The 20,747-nt window shown below is 46.1% G+C and overlaps 2 protein-coding genes and 1 long non-coding RNA gene across 3 annotated transcripts in view; 1 reads left to right on the top strand and 2 right to left on the bottom strand.

Annotated features, from left to right (window-relative positions):
* SHPK (sedoheptulokinase) overlaps positions 1–20,747 on the top strand; it is a 938,822-nt gene that overhangs the window by 413,720 nt on the left and 504,355 nt on the right. The window lies entirely within an intron of this gene.
* Positions 1–20,747, bottom strand: part of ACACA (acetyl-CoA carboxylase alpha) — a 121,833-nt gene that overhangs the window by 56,825 nt on the left and 44,261 nt on the right. Inside the window, 7 exon segments of the mRNA XM_042442393.1 lie at positions 11,008–11,069; positions 11,451–11,476; positions 11,478–11,491; positions 14,736–14,843; positions 15,708–15,804; positions 16,211–16,354; positions 19,199–19,222. Of these exon segments, the coding sequence (XP_042298327.1) occupies positions 11,008–11,069; positions 11,451–11,476; positions 11,478–11,491; positions 14,736–14,843; positions 15,708–15,804; positions 16,211–16,354; positions 19,199–19,222 (475 nt within the window).
* Positions 2,089–3,508, bottom strand: LOC121916868. Its single transcript, XR_006100926.1, has 3 exons — positions 3,460–3,508; positions 3,136–3,291; positions 2,089–2,100 (listed from the first exon to the last, which is right to left on the bottom strand). It is a non-coding gene; the product is annotated as an uncharacterized LOC121916868 (long non-coding RNA).

Here is a 20,747-nt window from a genome sequence, read left to right as displayed (position 1 = left end):
TGTGGCTAAGATGTTTGCTTGCAAGGAGAAAACGTTTCAAAAAGGCCAAAGGTTGAGCGTTTGGAGGCATCTCTCAAAAAGCCTCCTTCTGCAATTTAGAGCGCCTCGTCACCATCTGGTCGCAGGCGTAACATTCTGCATCCGAGACAAAACACTGCAAAGCGAGCCATGCTCAAGATTGTACCATCATAGTCCTCGGGCATTTCAAATACCCTTTAATCTCAAACAAACAAATAAATTGGGCACAATGTATCAAATTCTGCATTTCTAAACGCATGAATCAACATAGTGGATGGGACCAATGGAGGGCTTTTTCAATGTGCACCTTGCGTTCGGAAAGCCTTTCCCCTACGAATCTCTTTTTTCAGTACAAAACAAAGAAGCTTTTATCTCTAAGGTTTTTTAAGTACTGGTTTTTAATCGCGAGGTTTATCCACGGTGCTAAAGGTTTGCGGCTCTTTGAGCTGTCTCACATTTGGCCATGAAGTGTTGTGTCCGTATGTATTATCTTGAGGGCATCTTATACATAGCTTATACTCCATCTAGTTCAGTCCATCTAGCTCTAGGATCGGTGCAAGATTTAGGGTTGCTTTTCTGTCTACTGCAAGTTCCACTTAAGCCCGGATAATAACTGGAGTGGCCCGAAATCCAAAACCCCTCCTTGTTTCGTAAAACTCTTGAGTATGGGAGCGTTAAACCAGACAAGAATGGTCGCTTCTGGAGCTCTGTTCATATGAAGGGGGTGCCTCATATGGGATTCCCAAAGAGCCCCAAAATGCCTCTTATGGGTAGACAGAGCATTCACTATGTTGGAAGTCCCCCTGGACTCCCAAGAGTCGAACCAAGGCCTAAATAAGCTAGATTGACAGTCTCCCCAAGGGGTGTTGGGGGCCCAAAAATGATCCAACATCTCTCGGGGGCTAAGACAACTATCCGGTTCTGCTATAACATCTTGTGGCTCTGCAGCCTTTCCAATGTGGCCTGGAGATGCTGGGGACTGAAACCAGTCTCTCCTGCTTGCCAAGCATGCGCTCTCACCACCGTGCTTTGGCACTACCTCCCCTCCTTTCCTCCCCCAATGGTATACTTCCCAAACGGTTTTACTGAAGGGTGGCCCAGGAAACCAAACACACAAACAAAACTGTAATCAACAATCAACATTGACACAGTGTCTTTCCCGTCTCCTAAGGCACGCCGCATGCATCCCGCCTCAGCCATCCAACAGCAGCTCTATAAACAAGGAGGAGCTCGACAAAACGCTGCCATGCGGAGTGTCCCCTGGTTCAGATTCCTACGGACCCCGTCCAGTTATCTACTCCTTCGTTCCTCCGCTGAATGTGAATCACAGAGGTCAAAGGGGCCCAAAAAACAATCTAGTCCTTCCCTTGTCATGCACTTAGCATTCTGTGGCCATGCGCATGCTCAGTCTTCACTGGGCTTTTGGAAGGCGTTCTTTTGCATCATCCTTTACCTCCTTTGTTACATGCCTCTAGTTTCCCCTCGACTTATCCATGGCTCATATTAAAATCCATACTTTGGCCCCAAAAACCTGCCCTTGACTGATACGTGAGGTCGACTGATAGTCAAGAAGATACAGCAGTTAACTAACCATCTTATGGTTCCCATTCATTTGGGGAGGTACTTTTACAAAGCTCCTCTTATGCTGTAAAAAGAAAGTGATAACATCCCAGCAGGCTAATATAGACAAAACACTCCTTTTAAGAACCCCATCCTGAACCACATATGGGCAAAACGCTCATTACCACCATTTCAAATAGGAAGCAAGCAGAGCTGTTATAGCTAGAACAAAGATGGGAGAAAGGATGTGCTCCCATGAAAAAGACCCCATCAAAATGTTTAAAGGTTACCCAGTGTTTTCTTTAAAATGAGATGTTTATTCGCCCCCTTGAGCGCCATTTGTAAATGCAAGCTACTAAATAAACCATCATCCCACTTACCTCATTTCCGCCAGGTAGCCTGTTCATGTGCACCAGTTGCCCTTGGGTCCAACACCAGCTCCGTATACGTCAGCAGATCCGAAGGCGTGGCGGCGAAGGCAGGATGGCAAACTCTTCATGTACTCCCACAGTTGATCAGAGACTAGGTTGATTCGGAAGAGGGAGAAAGGATAATGTCCAACTTTTTAACTATAGATATTCTCTATTTCTAGAGCTATCCTTCTCACAAGCCTTTTGTCCTTGGTTTTAATCCAGACACAGTCCTCTAGTGTCCTCCAGGCAACTCTTTGGTCAATGTCCGACAGACCATGACCATAGAACTGTGCTGGAGGAGCTTACAAGGCCTAGTAGAGTATTCTCTCAGGGATCTCTAGGTCCTCCAGTGCACACTCTGTGGTCAACGTCCGACAGTCACTGCCATAGAACTACACCTGGAGGAGCTACAAAGGCTAGAAGAGTATTCTCTTCTAGGAATCTCCAGGTCTTTTTGGTGCAACTTTTAGTTACAGTTGCCACAGAGTTGCTCTGGAGGACCTAGATATTCCTAGAGAGAACATATGAATCAAACTCGTGAATAATCAAATCCGCAAATATCAAAGCCACAAATATGAGATGAAGCATACTTGTTGCACAGCTTTCAAAGCTCCATGGGCTTCTTCATCAGGCAAGATGTTACAAAAACCAAACAGGAGGAAAACAAATGGAGAGTTAGTCAGATGCATGCATGGTATTTCATTACCTTTACTAAGGACTGAGACAACATGCATGCAGCTGACTAACCCCTGCATGTTTCCAAGGAAGATGGTTAGCTTAAAAACAAAGTTTCTCTTTCTCCATGCAAAAAGAGGAGGGAGGGAGAGGAAACGAGGCAGAAGCTCAACAGAATTAATTCTTTTAGCAGAAAGTCTCTGCCCTTGAAAGCTTCTATGAAAGCTTTAGGGAGGAGGAAAACCAGCAGACGCTCTTCTCCTTGGACCTGATGGAAGAATTAAGTGCATCTATTCAGGGAATGATTGCTGGTTGCACATGTCCATCAGCAGAGTCCTCTCCAGGAGCCTGACAGTGGCTGAGCAATGAGAGGACATGGAACCGCACACGCCTAGTTTGCGCACATGTAGGATCTTGCTTTGGTCTGACTTGACTTTTAAGCCTTTAAGTTCAGCGGGACCGTTCTTACCTGTCGAAACATTTCAGGGATGTCATAGACGTACGTCGTCCCCAACGATTGCGCCTGGAACCTCTTGGACTGCAGTAAGTCCTTTGTCACATATGGAGTGTTGATCAGCATCCCATGTAGTGGCCCTTGCTTGTCACCGTAAGCTTGAAACATAATCTGAACAAGAACATGCACATCCGTTATTAAGTCAGTGAAAAAAGTTGACCGTCAGATGGCTTGTTTCATCCCACAGTTTGGGATGGCCATAGGTTGGGCAATTTTTGTTTCCTGGGGGACACTTAGAGTCAAAAAGGGGTATTCTTCACATGCACAAAAGAGCAGTACCTGGGCAGTTCTGGAGTCGGTCACCTCCTTGTAGAGGCTTATGTCCAGGTTGTAACCAGTCGTTGGTTAGGAAGAGGCGGATGGGGATCGCTTTGCCGGTTGGCGTCCGTCGGATGTTAATTTTAAGCTCCGCCTGGAGCACCGGAGTTTCCACAAGCGGCTGCCGTAACGCATGACCATGCTCCGGAGACTCCTCAATCTGAACGACACAGAAAAAGAACGGGAGTAAGGATGCGGACAAGGCCAAGAAGAACGGCTGCGGTTGGAGATGTACAATTCCAGAAACGATGAAACCAGGCTTGGTTTTAGGTGATTCCTGCCACGGCGCTGAGTGCCATGCTTAACTTTTATGCTTTCTAGGGAAAACATTGTCCAAAGAGATGATTGAGCCTTTTCCATGACCTATCCATTCCTCATCCCTCTTTAGATTAAACTACATCACTCAAATTGACTCAAAGTTTGTCTGGTAGTTGAGAGATTGTGTTGATGTGGGCAAGGCGCATAGCGCAACACTGCCAGAGTTTCTTATGCATTCCCTCCCCCTCACCTGCCCAAACATCTTAATATTCCAAGAAACCCAGAAGCAACAACATAAGCACAAAATCCTCCACAAACAATTTCAAAAAACAGCATTACACCCCGCGCTTCGCCGCTGCCACGACGTTTTAAATCAACAAGGCCAATTACCGCTCGGGCCCTGTTCCTCCGCTGTTTTATTAAACTTTCTAAATATACTGCTGTTTGGTAAATAGTGCCTATTAAAAGCCCAGCAATCGGAAGGCAGGTTTTTATGTTCGCTCTCGAATACCTCTTTTCCTCAGGTCCCTCTGGGCACCCGCTTTCCGCAGAGTCTCCAAGACGGTGCGCAAGCAAAGCCCCCACAAAGCTTGGAGAACAACCGGGAAGAGGAACAACCACAAAACTTCTTTTACGTCACAGAGAAGGTCTTTGGGAGCAGAATATGTGCCAAGTTGCATCCGTTTGTGGGATGAGCACAAACAGTTATGCCTGCCTGAATTTTCTACATTCTTTGGCATCATATTCCTTCGCTCATCCTTTGTTACATGCCCCTAAGTCTTACCCTAAGTCATACCAAAAACCATCATTTTGGCCCCCAAAACTGCTCTACTAATACCATGAGGTTGACTTATAGTCGAGTAACTGTATAATACTGTAGTTAACTAACCTTTCCTGGCCTGATCCTGGAAACATCATGCATCATGAGCAGAACAAACCTTCTCTATCCTGAGCTGATACTTATTAGTTCAGTATACTTAACTAAGCTGTATAGGATTCAGCCATTACCTATTATACTGAACGTCCGCCCGTCATTAAACACACCGCTGTTGTTACTTTAGCACAGAGACTTGGTCCTCCTGAAGAGCAAAACCACACATCCCCTCAGATAGAAGGTACTTTTGAACAGCAGGAGACCCTCAACCTACCTTTGACGGGTCCATGATAACCGTCGGGACAAAGTTGAGGAATATGTGGTTGCAGTCGGTGCGCACGTTGTGTTGTTGAAAGCCACTTCCCGCTCATCCATGGCTTCAGGAGCAAACGCTCCCCTTCGTTTGCAGGTATTCAAAGATGCCTCCTGCAAGAGAACTCATCCGTTACGGCTTACTTTCCTCGGCCACTTGGTGGTAAAGCTGCCAGCCGTACCTGTTGCTAATGGAAGCACCTGACAACAACCAGTCCCACCTCCTTGAAAAATGGTGCTTGGCTTACTGTCAGTAAGGGGCTTGCAGAATGCAGATGTCAAATTCAGATGGTTAAAACACTGACATGTTGTGAGTTTTTCCTTACTTCCTTGCATTCCCTCTGACAAAAAGTTAAGTTACCCATTGGCAATGCTCTAGTCTGTTTTAGTGTCAAGATTTGCCTAGACTCTTGTACTTTTCCTACAAAGGGTTTGTGGAAACATAGTTCTCCAAAGGAGGCTCTTTGCAACTTTTGCAACCGAAGAAGCCAAAATTATTGCCTGCCTTCTACTCATCTTTGTTCACAAGCAGCTCAGTCTTGTGTGTGTATGTGTATGTGTGTGTCTACAAAACCTACATCTCAAAGCAAAACCATAATGCTCTGCACGATGATTTACCAGCTTTGGCTTGATGAAAACGTCTGCGCGCCTTTTGGTTGGCCTAATAAAGATACCTCCAAGAATACAGATTTGGGGGAAAGCTTCTTAGTCATTCCCGAGACAGAAATGCCAGTCTGCGGCGTCGGGGCAGAGCTGAAAGAGGGTTAAACTTGCGCTCTTGCCAAAGGCATATCCCACACACTTCATCCTGCTCTTTTCTACGAGGTGAGTAGATACCATTTATTCCTTGGGCAAATTGTAAGTACCACTTGGTACAATGGGGAGTATTCCGCCTCATCTGGTGCTGAGGAGTTCAACCTCCACTTTGCAATATGTCTCTGTGTGCAAAGTGCATTAACAGGTGGCACTATACTTCATACAGGTCATGGATGGATGGATGGATGGATGGATGGATGGATAGACAGCACCCTCTTCTTCTTTAAAACAGGGATGGTGCGTGTACCCCTCCAGCATTTATTGGACTACAATTCCCCTCATCACTCTTGGCTCTACGGCCACTCTCCTCTCAGCTTCTCGGACAGTTAACACAATGCCCCCAAACACAGAGTAAAGTATAAGTTAACATCACACACACGCTATCTGCCTTGAGGGCATTCCTTTGGCTACTTAAGAAACCACCGCCCACCTTCGTAACCAGGTCCGATGCCGGATGATCCCCGGACAAAGAACCGGTAGTCGGACCTCGGCTCCCGCCTCGACTTTGCCGCGCCCAGGTAGAGGTGCATTTTGTGGTTGGCGCACGGAATGGCCGTGAGGTCGAAGTTGCGCATGCGGTTGAGCTCCAGCTGGAACGCCAACGCCGGTTCCAAGTGGCGGTAATTCTGTCTTCTTCAAACTGGAAAGAAACACAGCCACTTATATGAATTTTCATGCCAACCAGTTCTTCCTTTCTCTTTCTTTAGCATTTATTGAATAAAGAAAAGCGTCCTAGGCTCTTATTACATAATTGAAAGACCACTAGAAGCATCTTTGAAAGAGGAAGAGAGACCAGCAAGACAAGGTTTTCCCAAGGAAGGCAATTCCAAAGTGCAGGTGCAGCCACTGAAAAGGCCCTGTCCCATTGATCACCTTACAGGTCCCAGAAAATTGGAGATGCGGAGAAAGTCTCAAGATTGTGCAAGCCCCCATAGGCGCTATGGTCAGAGCTACTAATAATGATGATCCAAAGCCAAGGAGAACTTCCAACAGCCACAGGTTTCCTTTGAACACTGCCGTCCCAACCCAGCTGAACTAGTGGGAACCTCTTGGCGGCACCAGACAGGCAGCGTTCCTTGTCTTTGGTAGACGCATTTGTTTCCAACACAAAGCCGAAAGGCCGAAAGGTTAGCAACTTACTTTCCCTTGCGCGGAATGTGAAAACTTGGGAAACTCCCTCTGTTGGAAAGAGGACAGCGCCATTAGTATCCGAAAACATCATTTCTCATCTCATCTACAAAGCAGGGGGATGGCATTACCAAACTACAAAGACAACTCTTTGCCTCTCCTTCTAAGCATGGGTTCAGATGTCACCTAAACTGACTCCGATTCAAAACAGAAGCAAAAGGTGCGGGCAGTGGCCCCATAAAAAAGGTTGCCCTTTCCACCCCCAATTTCCAAACTCCTACCCAACGGCTGCATGTAGCTATTTCTCCACCACCTTTTTGCACCCTCCAATTTGCTCTTTCTAAAAAACTGACATTTCAGTTTGCTGCCAATGTGGGAAACAGATTGTCTACCTAGAAAGATACTTTGCTCCTTGTATACCCTCTCCCACAACTTTGTTCTGGGGCTGCCAGTGCAGCTCAGTGGTTTAGCTTTCCATGCAAACTGGGCCACTGTCTGGTCTTGATGTTGCTGGCTTCTTGTCTTCTGGGGAGCTAAAGGAGCAAGAATTCAACTGAAGTGAAACAAGAGAAGGTGGTGACTACCTGCATCCAAAGCTCATGAGACTTTTAGCCACCAAATCAGATTTGAGATATTCTGTCACCTTGAACCTAGACATCTATTTCCAAGACTGGCAGGCTGCCTGGGCTCAAACATGAGACGCAACCATGCAGCTGAGACATAACCAGCGTGTGTGTTTTGTCCTGGACCTTCAAGTCATTTCTGACTTATGGCGACCTATCATAGGGTCTTCTTGGCAAGATTTGTAGGAGCAGGGCTTTTGCCTTCTCTGAGACTGATAGAATATGACATGGTAAAGGTCACTCCGTGGATTTTCTGGCCAAGCGGAAATTGTACCAGGGTCCTAGTCCAACACTCAAACCACTACAACCAGGTTGGCTCTCAACCATCATGCATTTCAATGCCTACTGAAACCTGTTGCGTAGGCATCTCTCCAGCTCTGGTACCAAGTTTCATTAAGATGATATCAATGTTGCTATCAGGGTACACTATATTATCTTGGGGGAAACTTGGTGGTGGAAATTATAACAAGGGGTATGTAGTCCACTGTGAGGTACAGCCATATTTACAAGGGTGGTTAAGGCCCAAGTGATGGCGAACCTATGGCACGCATGCCAGAGGTGGCACTCAGAAGCCTCTCTGTGGGCACATGTGTGTCTGTCGCCCAGCACAGCGTTTGCCAGAGTTTGTTACTAGAAAGCCGAGGGACATGGCACTTTGCAATAATACATGGGTTTTGGGTGCAGTTTGGGCATCGGCCTCGAAAAGGTTCACCATCACTGCAGTCACACGAAGGATAAGTTGCTTACCAAGGTTGTCTGCGCTACGCAGTAAACTTCGGACGTTTTACTGTGCGCCGCAGAGCCACAAAGAATAAAAACAGAACGTCGAAAAGTGCCCATTCTCCATTTTCTTTCTAATCCGTTGCTCTCCTCTTGCCTTTGTCTCTCCGTGTGGCCAATTTTTCCTCCCGCCGCCCATGCGCAAACTCAACCACCGTGATTGCTTTTGTTGCTGTTGCCGCCGCCGCCGCCAAGGCCTCCCTCCGTCGCCCATTCCAGGAACAATTCGCCATTAAACGCAAAGCATCCTCCAAGCTTTGTACCCAAAAAATACCCCCCCAAAAAAGGAATTCCGCCTCCTAGATGAGGAATTATGCCCCCGCTGTGTTCTAATCAACCAACCATCATCAAGACAATCAGAATATTCGCCTAATTAGCCAATCAAGACACCCTGCAAATTGGAGAATGCAAAAGTACACGAGAAATCATCATGCCGGTTATATACTAATCATCGCGTTAAAAAAACCTAATGAGATGAGGAAATTGGAAGCTTGCTGGAGCAACACTCTCTATTACCCAACATGCTGGGAACTATTATATAGATGTAATTAAACACAAAACAACCCAAGCCAAGGGTCCCCCCCCCCCAAGTTACACTGGCAAACTGTCCGGCAACAAGTGAACGGCTGCGTGGCCAGGCCAAGTCTCTTGGAAGGCCTCCAGTGCAACTCTTTGGTCAACATCTGCAAAACATTGGCCACTGAATTGCTTCGAAGAGCTACAGATGCCTGTGGAGTGTTCTCTCTAGGAACTCTAGCTCCTCCAGTGCAACTCGTGGTCAACATCTGCCAGACATTGGCATAGAGTTGCACAGAGAGCAACAAATGCTGCGGAATGTACTCTCTAGGAATCTGTAGCTCCTCCAGTGCAACTCTGTGGTCAACATCTGCGGACAATGACCATAGATTGCATTGGGAGCGACAAATGCCTAGTGGAGCATTCTCTCTAGAATCTCTATGTCTTCCATATAACTCTGTGGTCAACATCTGCCAGACATTGGCCATAAGATTGTTTGGAAGAGCTCAGATGCCTGAGGAGTGTTCTCTCTAGAAACCTCTAGCTCCCTCCAGTGCCACTCTGTGGTCAACACTGCCCGACATTGACCATAGAGTTGTGCCAGAGGCGAGCAACAATGCATAGCAGAGTGTACTCTCTAGGAATCTCTAGCTCTCAGTGCAACTCTGTGGTCAACATCTGCGAGACACTGACCACAGAACTGCATTGGAGGGCGACAAAGCCTAGTGGAGCATTCTCTCTCGAATCTCTATGTCTTCCAGTATAACTCTGTGGTCAACATCTGCCAGACATTGGCCATAGAATTGCATTGAAGAGCTACAATGCCTAGAGGATGTTCGCTCTAGAACCTCTAGCTCCTCCGTGCAACTCTGTGGTCAACATCTGCCCGACATTGGCCATAGAGTTGCACCCGAGAGCAGCAACACAATGCCTAGCGGAGTGTACTCTCTAGGGATCTCTAGCTCCTCCAGTGCAACTCTGTGGTCAACATCTGCGAGACACTGACCACAGAACTGCATTGGAGGAGGACAAATGCCTATGGAGCCTTCTCTCTCGAATCTCTATGTCTTACGTATAACTCTGTGGTCACACATCTGCAGACATTGGCCATAGAATTGCATTGGAAGAGCTACAGATGCCTAGGGAGTGTTCCTCTAGAAACCTCTAGCTCCTCCAGTGCAACTCTTTGGTCAACATCTGCAGACATTGGCCATAGAGTTGCCCAGAGAGCAACAAATGCCTAGCAGAGTGTACTCTCTAGGAATCTCTAGCTCCTCCAGTGCAACTCTGTGGTCACATCTGCCAGCATGGCCATAGAGTTGCACCAGAGAGCAACAAATGCCTAGCGGAGTGTGTCTCTAGGAATCTCTGCTCCTCAGTGCAACTCTGTGGTCAACATTGTGAGACACTGACCATAGAATTGCTTGGAGGAGCGACAATGCCTAGTGAGCATTCCCTCTAGGAACTTTAGGCCCTTCAGTCGACTTTTGGTTCAAGTTGACATAGAGTTGCGCTGGAGGACTTGATAGTCCCAGAGAGGACATATCATTAAAATCCGTGAATAAGCAAATCTGCCAAAGTCAAAGCCGCAAAGTGGAGGATGAGTGTACACTGAGTACTCAGTACTTAGCACTTTTAGTAAGCATACTTATATAGTTTACTTAGTTTTGTATACTTATAGAGGATCAGTGGACCCTTGCCTTACACAGGGATCCGTTCCGGACTCCCCCTGCGTACGGCGAATTCTACCTATGCTCAAGCCCCAGGGGCCTGTGTGCATGGCGGTGTGCGCCCCCTTCATCTGAATGGGACACGCCGCCCCTTGCGCCTGTGCGCTTCCCCACGGCTTAAGCGTGTAACTGAAGTCCGCGTATGCGCACCGGCATATAAACGTCAGCACACTGTATAAGATTCTCAGCCTCAGAGAGGCAATGGCAAACCCCCTTTGAACAAATTGAAGATACAACATAATGCAGTGGTGTGAGTGTTGGAGAAGGACTTTGAAGAGCAGGTTTGAATCCCTACTCAGCCGTGAAAACCCACTGGATGACCTTGCGGCAGTCACACTCTCTCAGCCTCTGAGGAAGGCAATGGCAAACCTCCTCTGAAGAAATCTGGCCAAGGCTGCCACAAGTCAGAATGACCAGAAGACACAAAGGTTGACAGTCAACACATCCACCATGTCTAGTAAAAGCCATCTACTTACATGAAATCTTTGTCCACCTCACAGTTGACTTGTTTCCTGAAATCCTTATACGCCACGAAAAAGGGGGGAACGGGGGAAAGGAGGAGCGGAAGGCAGAGCGAGGCGGCACAAAGGATAAAGGGAGGGGAAGAGGCAGAAGAAAGCTAGCAATTAGTAGTAATAAAAAAACGAATTAAGGCAAAATCACATGTAGCTCAATATCGGCCTCATCTTCAATTCTCAATTAATTTTCTGATGATGAAAAACTTATTGAAAAGCCATAACGCAGTTGGAGATGCACAAAATAAGATGAAAAGCTATCGGGAGTGTGGCTGCCCCCTCCCCATTAGGAATAGGGGATTTTCAACATCGGGCTAGAAACTAGAAAATCCGCACACACTCAAAACACAACTAAGGAGAGATAGAAAGAGGGAAAAGTCAAAATACCTTTTGCGCCCGAGAAAAGTCAGCCGCCGAATGCCGGATCATAAGGATCGATTTCTGAAAGAATAAGGGGACGGGGAAAGGTATATACAGTTGTCCTTCCATATTTGCCCGGGTTAGGGGCACAAGACCCTTGGATATGGAAAAAAGCGCAAATAACAAAAACATCCAACAGACACTGACCATAGAGTTGAACTGGAGGAGCTACAAAGGCCTAGTATAGTATCCTCTCTAGGAATCTGTAGGCCTTTCAGGTTGACTTTTAGTTAAAATTGACCATAGAGTTGCGCTGGAGGAGCTACAAAGGCCTAGTAGAGTATCCTCTCTAGGAATCTCTAGGCCTTTCAGGTGGACTTTTAGTTAAAGGTGACCATAGAGTTGCGCTGGAGGAGCTACAAAGGCTTAGTATAGTATCCTCTCTAGGAATCTCTAGGTTTTTCAGGTTGACTTTTAGTTAAAGTTGACCATAGAGTTGCGCTGGAGGAGCTACAAAGGCCTAGGAGAATATCCTCTCTAGGAATCTCTAGGCCTTTCAGGTGGACTTTTAGTTAAAGGTGATCATAGAGTTGCACTGGAGGAGCTACAAAGGCCTAGTAGAGTATCCTCTCTAGGAATCTCTAGGCCTTTCAGTGTGACCTTTAGTTAAAGTTGACCACAGAGTTGCACTGGAGGACCTAGATATTCCTAGAGAGAACATATTAATCAACTCCGTGAATAATCAAATCCGCAAATATCAAAGCCGCAAATAGGGAGGGATGAGTGTAGTTACTTGGCAAGATAAAAACCCATGACCGAAGTTTTATATTTAAAGAATTCCTTTTCTCTTTTTAAACACTACTCTTCAAATAAAATGTACCAAAGGGCCTGACATACAACAAAAATATAACAAATGCAGTAAATGTACAACACAAGGACAGTAAGAGCATCTCAAACAGTTAAAAACAGCAGAGATAGATATGGTCCACTCAGTTGTCTCTATTTTTGGACACTCTTTTTGGAGGGTATGGCCACCATGTTAAGTGTTTGGCATGGCACAGTTTAATAATATTAATAGTAATGTATAATAATAATTTAGGCCTGTTCCAGACTGCCAAAATAAAGCTGCTTTGAGTCTCTTTGGAGGCATGCTGTTTAAATGATGCATGCGTCCGAAGAATCCAGAAGCTGCACCAAAGCTGCCCTCCAGTGCTTAGGAATGGAGTGTGGCTTTGGCGCAACCTCCGGACTCTTAGGACCCACACGTCATTTAAAGAGCATACCTCCAAAGAGACCTGAAGCAGCTTTATTTTGGCAGTCTGTAACAGGCCTTAGTTTACAAGGCATTAGGCCTTGTGAGCCACTATTCTGTACCTGTTTCAGGTCAGATACAAGAGGGCCCTTGTTCAAACCAAAGCAAGATCATGGAAGCATGAATTCTGCCCACACTTAGCCTAGGAAATGCGACTGTTTGGTTCAGATTTGCTCCACATTCTCCACTTCTTTGGCGCTCGGCGCATAAACCTTACCGGCAAAAGGAAATTATATGTGGGAGATGCCAATCGGTTGCATAAAATGGGGAAAGGCGGGTGCGTGTTTGTGTAGCTGCACATGATTTTGTCATTGCGGCATCAAAACGTTCCCCGCCGACCTTCGATTGAGTTGACCAAAGCTTTCGTTTCATTAGAAGTACCTCTCCCAACTCCCCAAGTCTGAATTAGAAATGAAAAAGGTACTAAATAGAAATTGAAAAACGGGGGGAGCGACAACATCGCCCCAACTCCCAGCCCACAAGGTTACTAAGGTTAAAGCCCTTTCGGAACGAGCATCTGATAGTCATAGAGGGGGGAAGGAGAAGAAAATAACTTTGATAATAATAATGCTGCGGCGCATGGTATTTCGTTTTTTTTAAGACGGTTATTGCTTTTAAAATTCCACAAGTATCGGGCCATAAGTATATAGCAACGGGATTCTGATTACATTGTAATAATGCGGACCTCCCAGCGACTCTATAGCTATTATAGCGCTATTAGGTGCCAGCACCTGGAGAAACTCCATTTGCGACGTCTATCTCCTCCGCAAGTCATTTACAAGCATACGATCCTAATTTTTATCGGGGGAAAGAAAAAAGAAAGAAAGGAGGGGGGTAGAAGCATCTTCACAACCCGCTGGGGCTGGGAAATTATTTGGGCAATTTGGATCAAGCGATTTGCGCAAAGCTCCCCTTCGCACACACTCGTTTGTGCGTGTGCATGCGCATGTTGTGCGTACGCAAACTGGAGAGGAGAGAGCCATGTGTTCAAGATCACCGGAGGGGGGAACAAAACCAGGACACAAATGCAACAGGTATATAACCTATATAAAATGTACCGATTCAGTAGCACCAAAAAGAAGAAGAAAGTTAGACTAGTTAGCCAGGATCGGAAACTATCCCTTTATCTTGGTTTGTTTGGACAAACCAGTTTTAAAGTAATGGCAGTTCTGGGTCTGGAAGCAAACTGTGGTCAGTTGGAAACCGTTTCTGATGTGAAGTCGAAGGCTTCCAGGGCTGACATCCATCATTGTTTGTAGGCTTTTCAGGCTATGTTCTGTGACCATGTTCTAGAAGAGTTTATTCCTGATGTTGCGCCAGCATCTGTGGCTTTGGCATCTTCGGAGAATGGCATCTCTGAAGATGCCAGCTACAGATGATGGTGAAACATTGGGAATAAACTAGAACATGGCCACATAGCCCACAAACAACTAGTTTCTGATGTCTTTGTGAGGATATGGGAGTAGAAGAGAAGGAAAAAGGCACAAGCCCAAAGCTCTTGGGTGTAGCACTAAACTATGTTGCGTTTGAATGTGGCCCTGGACTCCATGCTGGTCCTGACAGTGGCTCTGAGCAGCATCCTTCAAGGGACTTGGGGCAGGTGCCCAAGCCCAGAGATCGACGAAGTGTCCAAGGAGGAATGGATATCAAACGATGGTTAATGAAAGCACACCAAAGCATGTAGTCAACCATTCTGTGCACTCAGGATTCCAGATCATGGGACGAAGCCATGCGCATTCAGAAAACTAGATGGTGAATGGGTCAAGGTGGGATTTGCAACCTCACTCTGCCTCCTGGGTTCATACGTCAAGGAGGAAAAGACTTAACCAGGCAGATGTGCGATACTTGAGTTGGCAAAACTGTGGTTTGCGATCGGTCAAACCATAGTTTACTACTGGTCAAACTGTCAAAATCATGACATGTAGGACACAACATTTGGAAAGTGACAAGTTCCCTGCCCTTCCTTCCCTCCGCTATAAAGAAATGAACATCAAGAGGTTGCACCAGACTCACTCTGCTCTGTGTGAACTCTCTGAACATGGCAGCCAAGCCTTCGTCGTCTATGTCGCAGTCCGTCTTGATGGCGACGTTCAGGATGTGAATGGGCTCGTCCCGGGCGCTCTGCGGACGAACAGAAACCAGCGGTGAGAAAAGATGGACAACGGAACAGTTTCCTTACAAATGGACAGAGGCTTATGTGCGAGGGACAAACGGAGGGGGAAAGAATGGGGCGCATGCCTGTGGCGCACCCCTGCGCCTATATTCAAGCCAATAGGGCTTGAATATAAGCGAACCTCCATTTTCATGAGGAGGTCAGGAACGGATCCCTTGCAAAAAAAAGGAGGGGTGACTGTATATTGTAATGGGTTGTCCTTATAGAAATGCAAATCATGGGGGGGGTGAGTTGGTCTAGAATGGCCAACCAAGAACCATTAGATTTACAAAAGACGAGCCTCCGGTGGAGATGGATATTGTTAAGATTGTTCTGCTGATATGGATTAACACAACAGCTTCTGCTTTTGGATCCTCCTCCTCCAGGGTCTGGCTATGAAAACTGACAGAGTGAGCAACTGTGTATTAAAATGATTATGAAGAGGGAGGACCAAGGAGTGGAGTGTAAGCATTCAAAGACATACATGATCCCAGGGAATCTGAGGCCTGTTACAGACTGCCAAAATAAAGCTGCTTTGGGTCTCTTTGGAGGTATGCTGTTTAAATGACGCATGGGTCCTAAGAGTCCGGAGGTCGCGCCAAAGCCACACTCCATTCCTAAGCACTGGAGTGCAGCTTTGGTGCAGCTTCCGGATTCTTAGGGTGCATGCATCATTTAAACACCATACCTCCAAAGAGACCAGAAGCAGCTTTATTTGGGCAGTCTGTAACAGGCCTGAGTCTCCATATGTGCATGTATGTGTGGAGGGTGTCATATATTCCCTCTTCAATATTCCCACCCCAGAATGTATTGCTATAGCCATAATATTGCACCTTATCTTCATCATATAGGGACGGGTGGCCTGCTTCTGGAAAGGTGGGACTTTGAGGGGGAGAGTCACAAAAGCATCCCATCACTTCGTCAAAGAGTCTGAAATGGCAAAGAGAGCCCCAAAATGCAACAGCAGATTACACACATCCTAGTGCCAAAGCTAACGTCCAGGTATGTCCCAGACTCCCCACCTCCAACAGACTGAAAAATGTAGACTCTGTACTCTAGCATTCAAGAACAAACTTTCTTGGCCCTATCCCACTCTGTTGAGATTAACAACACCTGGAGACCCAGATGTACAGCAATCCCTGGATCAATTTAACTAATTGAGTACAGCCTCTCTTTACTCACTGGCCTTTCAGTTGTGCTGGTCTACAACAACCTCCAGGGATGTGGTCCTACACATCTTTAGGGGACCCAGCTAAGAGAAGGCGGCATTCATGTGTTGGAGCTGCACCTTTACAAAATGCTCTCCCCAAAACACACACAGAGCTCCCTGGCTTACCGAACAAAGTCTTCAAAGGTCCGGAAGGAAACCATGCCACCCATGCGCTGGCACGGCGGGGTGAAAGAGTTGTCCAGAAGGACGTCGCTGACGCTGGCCACATGGACCATCCCATAGTGGTTGAGGTTCGACGAGAAGGACATCCTAAAAAGCAGGTTTCAAAGGAGAGCATATGTTAGGAGAGAAGCACAAGCAGTGTCTAAAAAAAGGGAGTGGGGACAAAGAAGGGAATGCCCTTCTTAGATCTTGCAAACAATACTAATAGTACTAATACTAATACTAATAATAACCAGAAAGGAAGAAAAGAAAAAGAGGGAGTAATACCTACATGGAGTGGATTTTTATGGTTATATGGTTTTTATGGTTTTTATGATATTAATCATTATTTGATATTTTAATGTTGTAAGCTGCCTCAATGTACCAACATGGCTGGACCAACAAATCAATGGATATCTCTTTAACTGTATCTCGTTTTATTGTTGTAATCCACTTGGATTCCAAGTGATTAAGCGGAATATAAATAATAATAGTAATTATTATTATTATTGAATAGCGCAATGCATCTGCTGTTGATCCCAAAGGGAAGCTGGGAGGAAGAAAAGGGACCCTAACATGGCGATTCATCAGAGCATCGTACGACATGAAACACTAGCTTCCCCTAGGAAAGCAAAAATGGACTTCAACACACTTAGGTGGTGTTCAGCTACCTCAAACGCATTGGCCATTACACCAGATTAAGACTCCTGTTAATGAGACGTTAAAACAATTCTATCTGAAGCGGGAACAGATACAGCAGGAGCTTCCCTGGATGCAGCTTTAGAGAAAGGGAGCCGAGACGAGGCGCCGAAACGCATGTCTTATAATTGGAACGGCTATCCCAGTTCTGCGGGACCGTTCCTTTTAATGGAAAAAACAAGAAGCCAGAGGTGTTCCTCTTAACCAGACTGACACCTTGTCAGTTCCCTGCCTCTTAAGAACACAAACAAGTGCCACAAAATGGCTGTCGGGGAGCATAGAGATGTAATGGGGGGGGGATCACCATCTTGCTCCTTGTTAGCACAGAATCAGCCCCAAGGTAGCCTCTTGGTATGTCGTATTTGGCCACGTCCGTTTCTATTACAAATGGCTGGTGGGTGTAATTTAAGCCGCCGCCGTAAAACCCGTGCACTGATACACATTTGGTTTGCCCAGCGTGCAAGGCGACGGCCATAGCAAACGCATGCCGACTCTCCCACATTCAAATAGCTGGGAAAATATAATAGGAAGAAATGGGGAGCGCAGGGTTTATACTGGCAGCTAGCACAGTCAAGCCAGTGCTAACATAAAATATGGGTTCACAAAGCCCAAGGGCCCCAAAACCATGGTCCATCTCCTCTGTGGCTGTATATGTGGGTTCAAATGAGCCTTCCCCATTCTTTCGAACCAAAAGTGAGCCTGTTGGGTTACAACTCCCATCCTATTTCACCATTAGCTATCCCAGCTGGTGTATCTAGGCACTATAGATATGGAGGACCATGCACTGCCCCTTCTTTTCTGGACAAGGGTTACAGACACAGATAAGCGCACAGGTGTGAACGAACACACAACCACATAAACCGAAATGTTATTGTTGTTTCTGACTGATGGGGAGCCTAAGGAGCTCTCCCAGGCTCCAAGAGGACCTTCCATCTCAATGCAATAGCATCACTATTGGTGGGACCAGGGCTACTGCCAAGCTTACAAATGTGGTTAAACGTAAACCTACTACTATATATACTGATGTATAAGTCTAGATATTATTGACCCAGAAAATCTGAGTCAACTTATCCATGGGTCAATATAAGTACTGTACTTTAACTCCCATAAAACTAGAAACCATATCCTGGTGCAACGCAAGAGTAAGATCTGTCCTGGAAGCACTAACCTTCCTCTATTCTCTCCTCCATCTATCCTTCAGTGTGAACCCAAACAGTTATGCCTCCTGCACCTCTGTAAGCTCTTTGGCATTGTTTTCCCTTGCTTTGTCCTTTAGGTCCTTAAGACATTAAGTCTTATTCTTGACTCATCGATGGGTCATATCAAAATCCACCATTCTGGCCCCTAAACCTGCCCTCGACTTATACATGAGATCGACTCATAGTCGAGTATATTCAGCAAATGGGTTGCTTCCCCCAAAATTATGTATTGTTTCTTTGGAGAAGAAAAATCAATGGAAGAATAGCATCCTTAGAGAATGTGATGGAAATGTAAACCTCACACAGGGACAGATTGGAAATAAAGGCTGCAAAGGGAGAACGCACTACTAAGGGCTTGCTCCACATCTCCTCCCCAGGTAGTATCCAAGGTGGAGGAGAGGGAAAGGGACTCGGCTGCATACGTTCGGACTCCCTGAGCTGGAAAATTGGACATTCAAGCATGCATAATACAGGCGATTGCCAAGGAAGCTTGAAAGAACGGTTTGAGCATCTCTTGTGAAAACAGCCTGGAGTGAGTGAGATGTTCGTTCTGCTACACGTTGCTATCGGAGGACGGCCGGTGGACAGCCATCTTGCTTAGAGGAAAAGGCCACCACCCAAAAAGCAAGAGATAGGAAGCGACCGACTTCGATACAGTACTCATTTGCTCCAAAAGACCTGGAAAGGCTTCCCAAAGCCATGAAGCAAAAGCCTACAAAAGCATGTGGTGTTAGTTCTTTCCGTAGCATGCGCACAATGCTGCCTTTTGCAAAAGTGGTAAGGCAGAGCGAAAACAGAAGCTGAACATGTTTAATGCGGGGAAACATACAGAAAAAGACAACCATGCGCACACATATATATGTATACATACACACACTCAGCCCAAAACAAAGAGTTGTTATAGTTCTAAGCGAGCACAAGGACCCCAAAATTGAAATCATAAAAGGTTAAGATGGTTAACACCTCACAGTTAAAAATACGTTAGAGCTACACATCCAACTAACAACTAACTATGTTCTTTTCTCATAGCTGAAAAGGAGGAGAATTACTGTACCTGTTGAGCGTAGGTATGTTCCCTCTGCAATTAAACAATCACAGTTAGTTACGGATTGGTTAGTGCAAGCCATCATTAAAATGAATAAATCAATAACTGAAAAATCAGAACCATTATTTCAAGCCAGTGAACGGAGACGAAGCCGTAAGATCAACGTTTCGATGTGTGCAAATCGAGAAATAAAAATCAGGACCGGACCACAAAAGAAGAGGAAACAAATCCAAAGAGGTGTTGCAGAAATTGTCTGTCGTCTCAAAAGACCTGAAGCATCTTAAATTATCAAGGATAGTCCAGATTAAATGATGAATCTTATCTTTCGACAACGCCGTCAATGCATCAATTTTGGGGGCGGAAAATGTACAGCCTGTTATGGCTTCGCCGTACGTTGCGCACTCTGGAGCAGGGCCACACCACTACAATAGGAATGCGTCCTATTGTTTTACACGACACACTTCGGGAACAGGCAGACACAGCATAAGAGACCATACAGGAAACATCATTTGCGAAGACCGCAACCCTGTACGCATTTAGCTGGGAGTAAGCGCCATTGAACTCAATGGGTACAGACTAAAGAACTGTGCTGCGATAACTGTGTTATTTAAAACAACTAGCAGCAATGCATGCTAGTTGCACCAAGATGAATGTTACCTGTATACCAAGGATGGAGAAAGGGTGGCTCTCCAGACGCTGTTGAACTGATGTTCCCATGTTTCCGTGCAATTTGCACATGGCTAGGAAAGACAGGCTTTGTGGTCCAACGCCATCTCAAGAGCCACATGCCCCTTTTCCCTGGTGCAGACTGAGAAAGGTATGATGTAAAACAATAGGAAACACTAGCTATTGTAATGTGTAGACTTTTTCAATTTGTACCTCCCCTTGAGATAGACAGAGTTAACTTTCTGCACCACCTTTGGCTCTGGAGCCCTCTTCATTGTGTGATTCCACCTAATCCATATAAAATAAAAAGCGCACTGGCTAGCCTTCCTTCCAAAGAGATGCATCTTTAGTTGGGCAGTTCGAAAACCATCCCCTTTTTCCTCCCGCTTCCGTGCATCCTGTTTTTTAGTTTCCCCAAAACAGCATTGAAAGCAAAACCAGTGGAGACACAGAAGGCAGTCTGTGGCACTGGTTCGTGGCGCTGCTCTCCCACCCGCTCTCCTCTTATCCTTAGATTATCTCAAAGGCTTCACTCACACATGCATAAATCAGGTTGCCTTTACAGACATTAGCCTAGCAGGTGCGCCCATTGTATAGCCGGGATAAGCTGGAGCCAAGATGAAGGGGATCATGCATTGCAGAAAGCTGGAAGGAGGGGAGAAGTGTTCCAGAACTTGGAAGCTGGGGAGATCGGGGAACATGGCAAGGGGAAGATATTTATGTACCCTGGGCTCTATTCCAGAGTTCACATAGAAGGACCAGGTTCCAAATGGATTAGACAGACCTCAAAACGCTGCGACGGTCTCTTCATCTTTATAACGCCACCGTCCCTCCATCCCATCCGAAGATATGAAAGAGTCTGACTTGCCCAAAGTCGGCCAATGGGTTTCCA

This window comes from Sceloporus undulatus, chromosome 11 (genome assembly GCF_019175285.1).
Source record: "Sceloporus undulatus isolate JIND9_A2432 ecotype Alabama chromosome 11, SceUnd_v1.1, whole genome shotgun sequence".
NCBI classification, from domain to species: domain Eukaryota; kingdom Metazoa; phylum Chordata; class Lepidosauria; order Squamata; family Phrynosomatidae; genus Sceloporus; species Sceloporus undulatus.
Note: the sequence above shows the minus strand (reverse complement) of the source record. Positions and strands in the feature narration are given on the sequence as shown.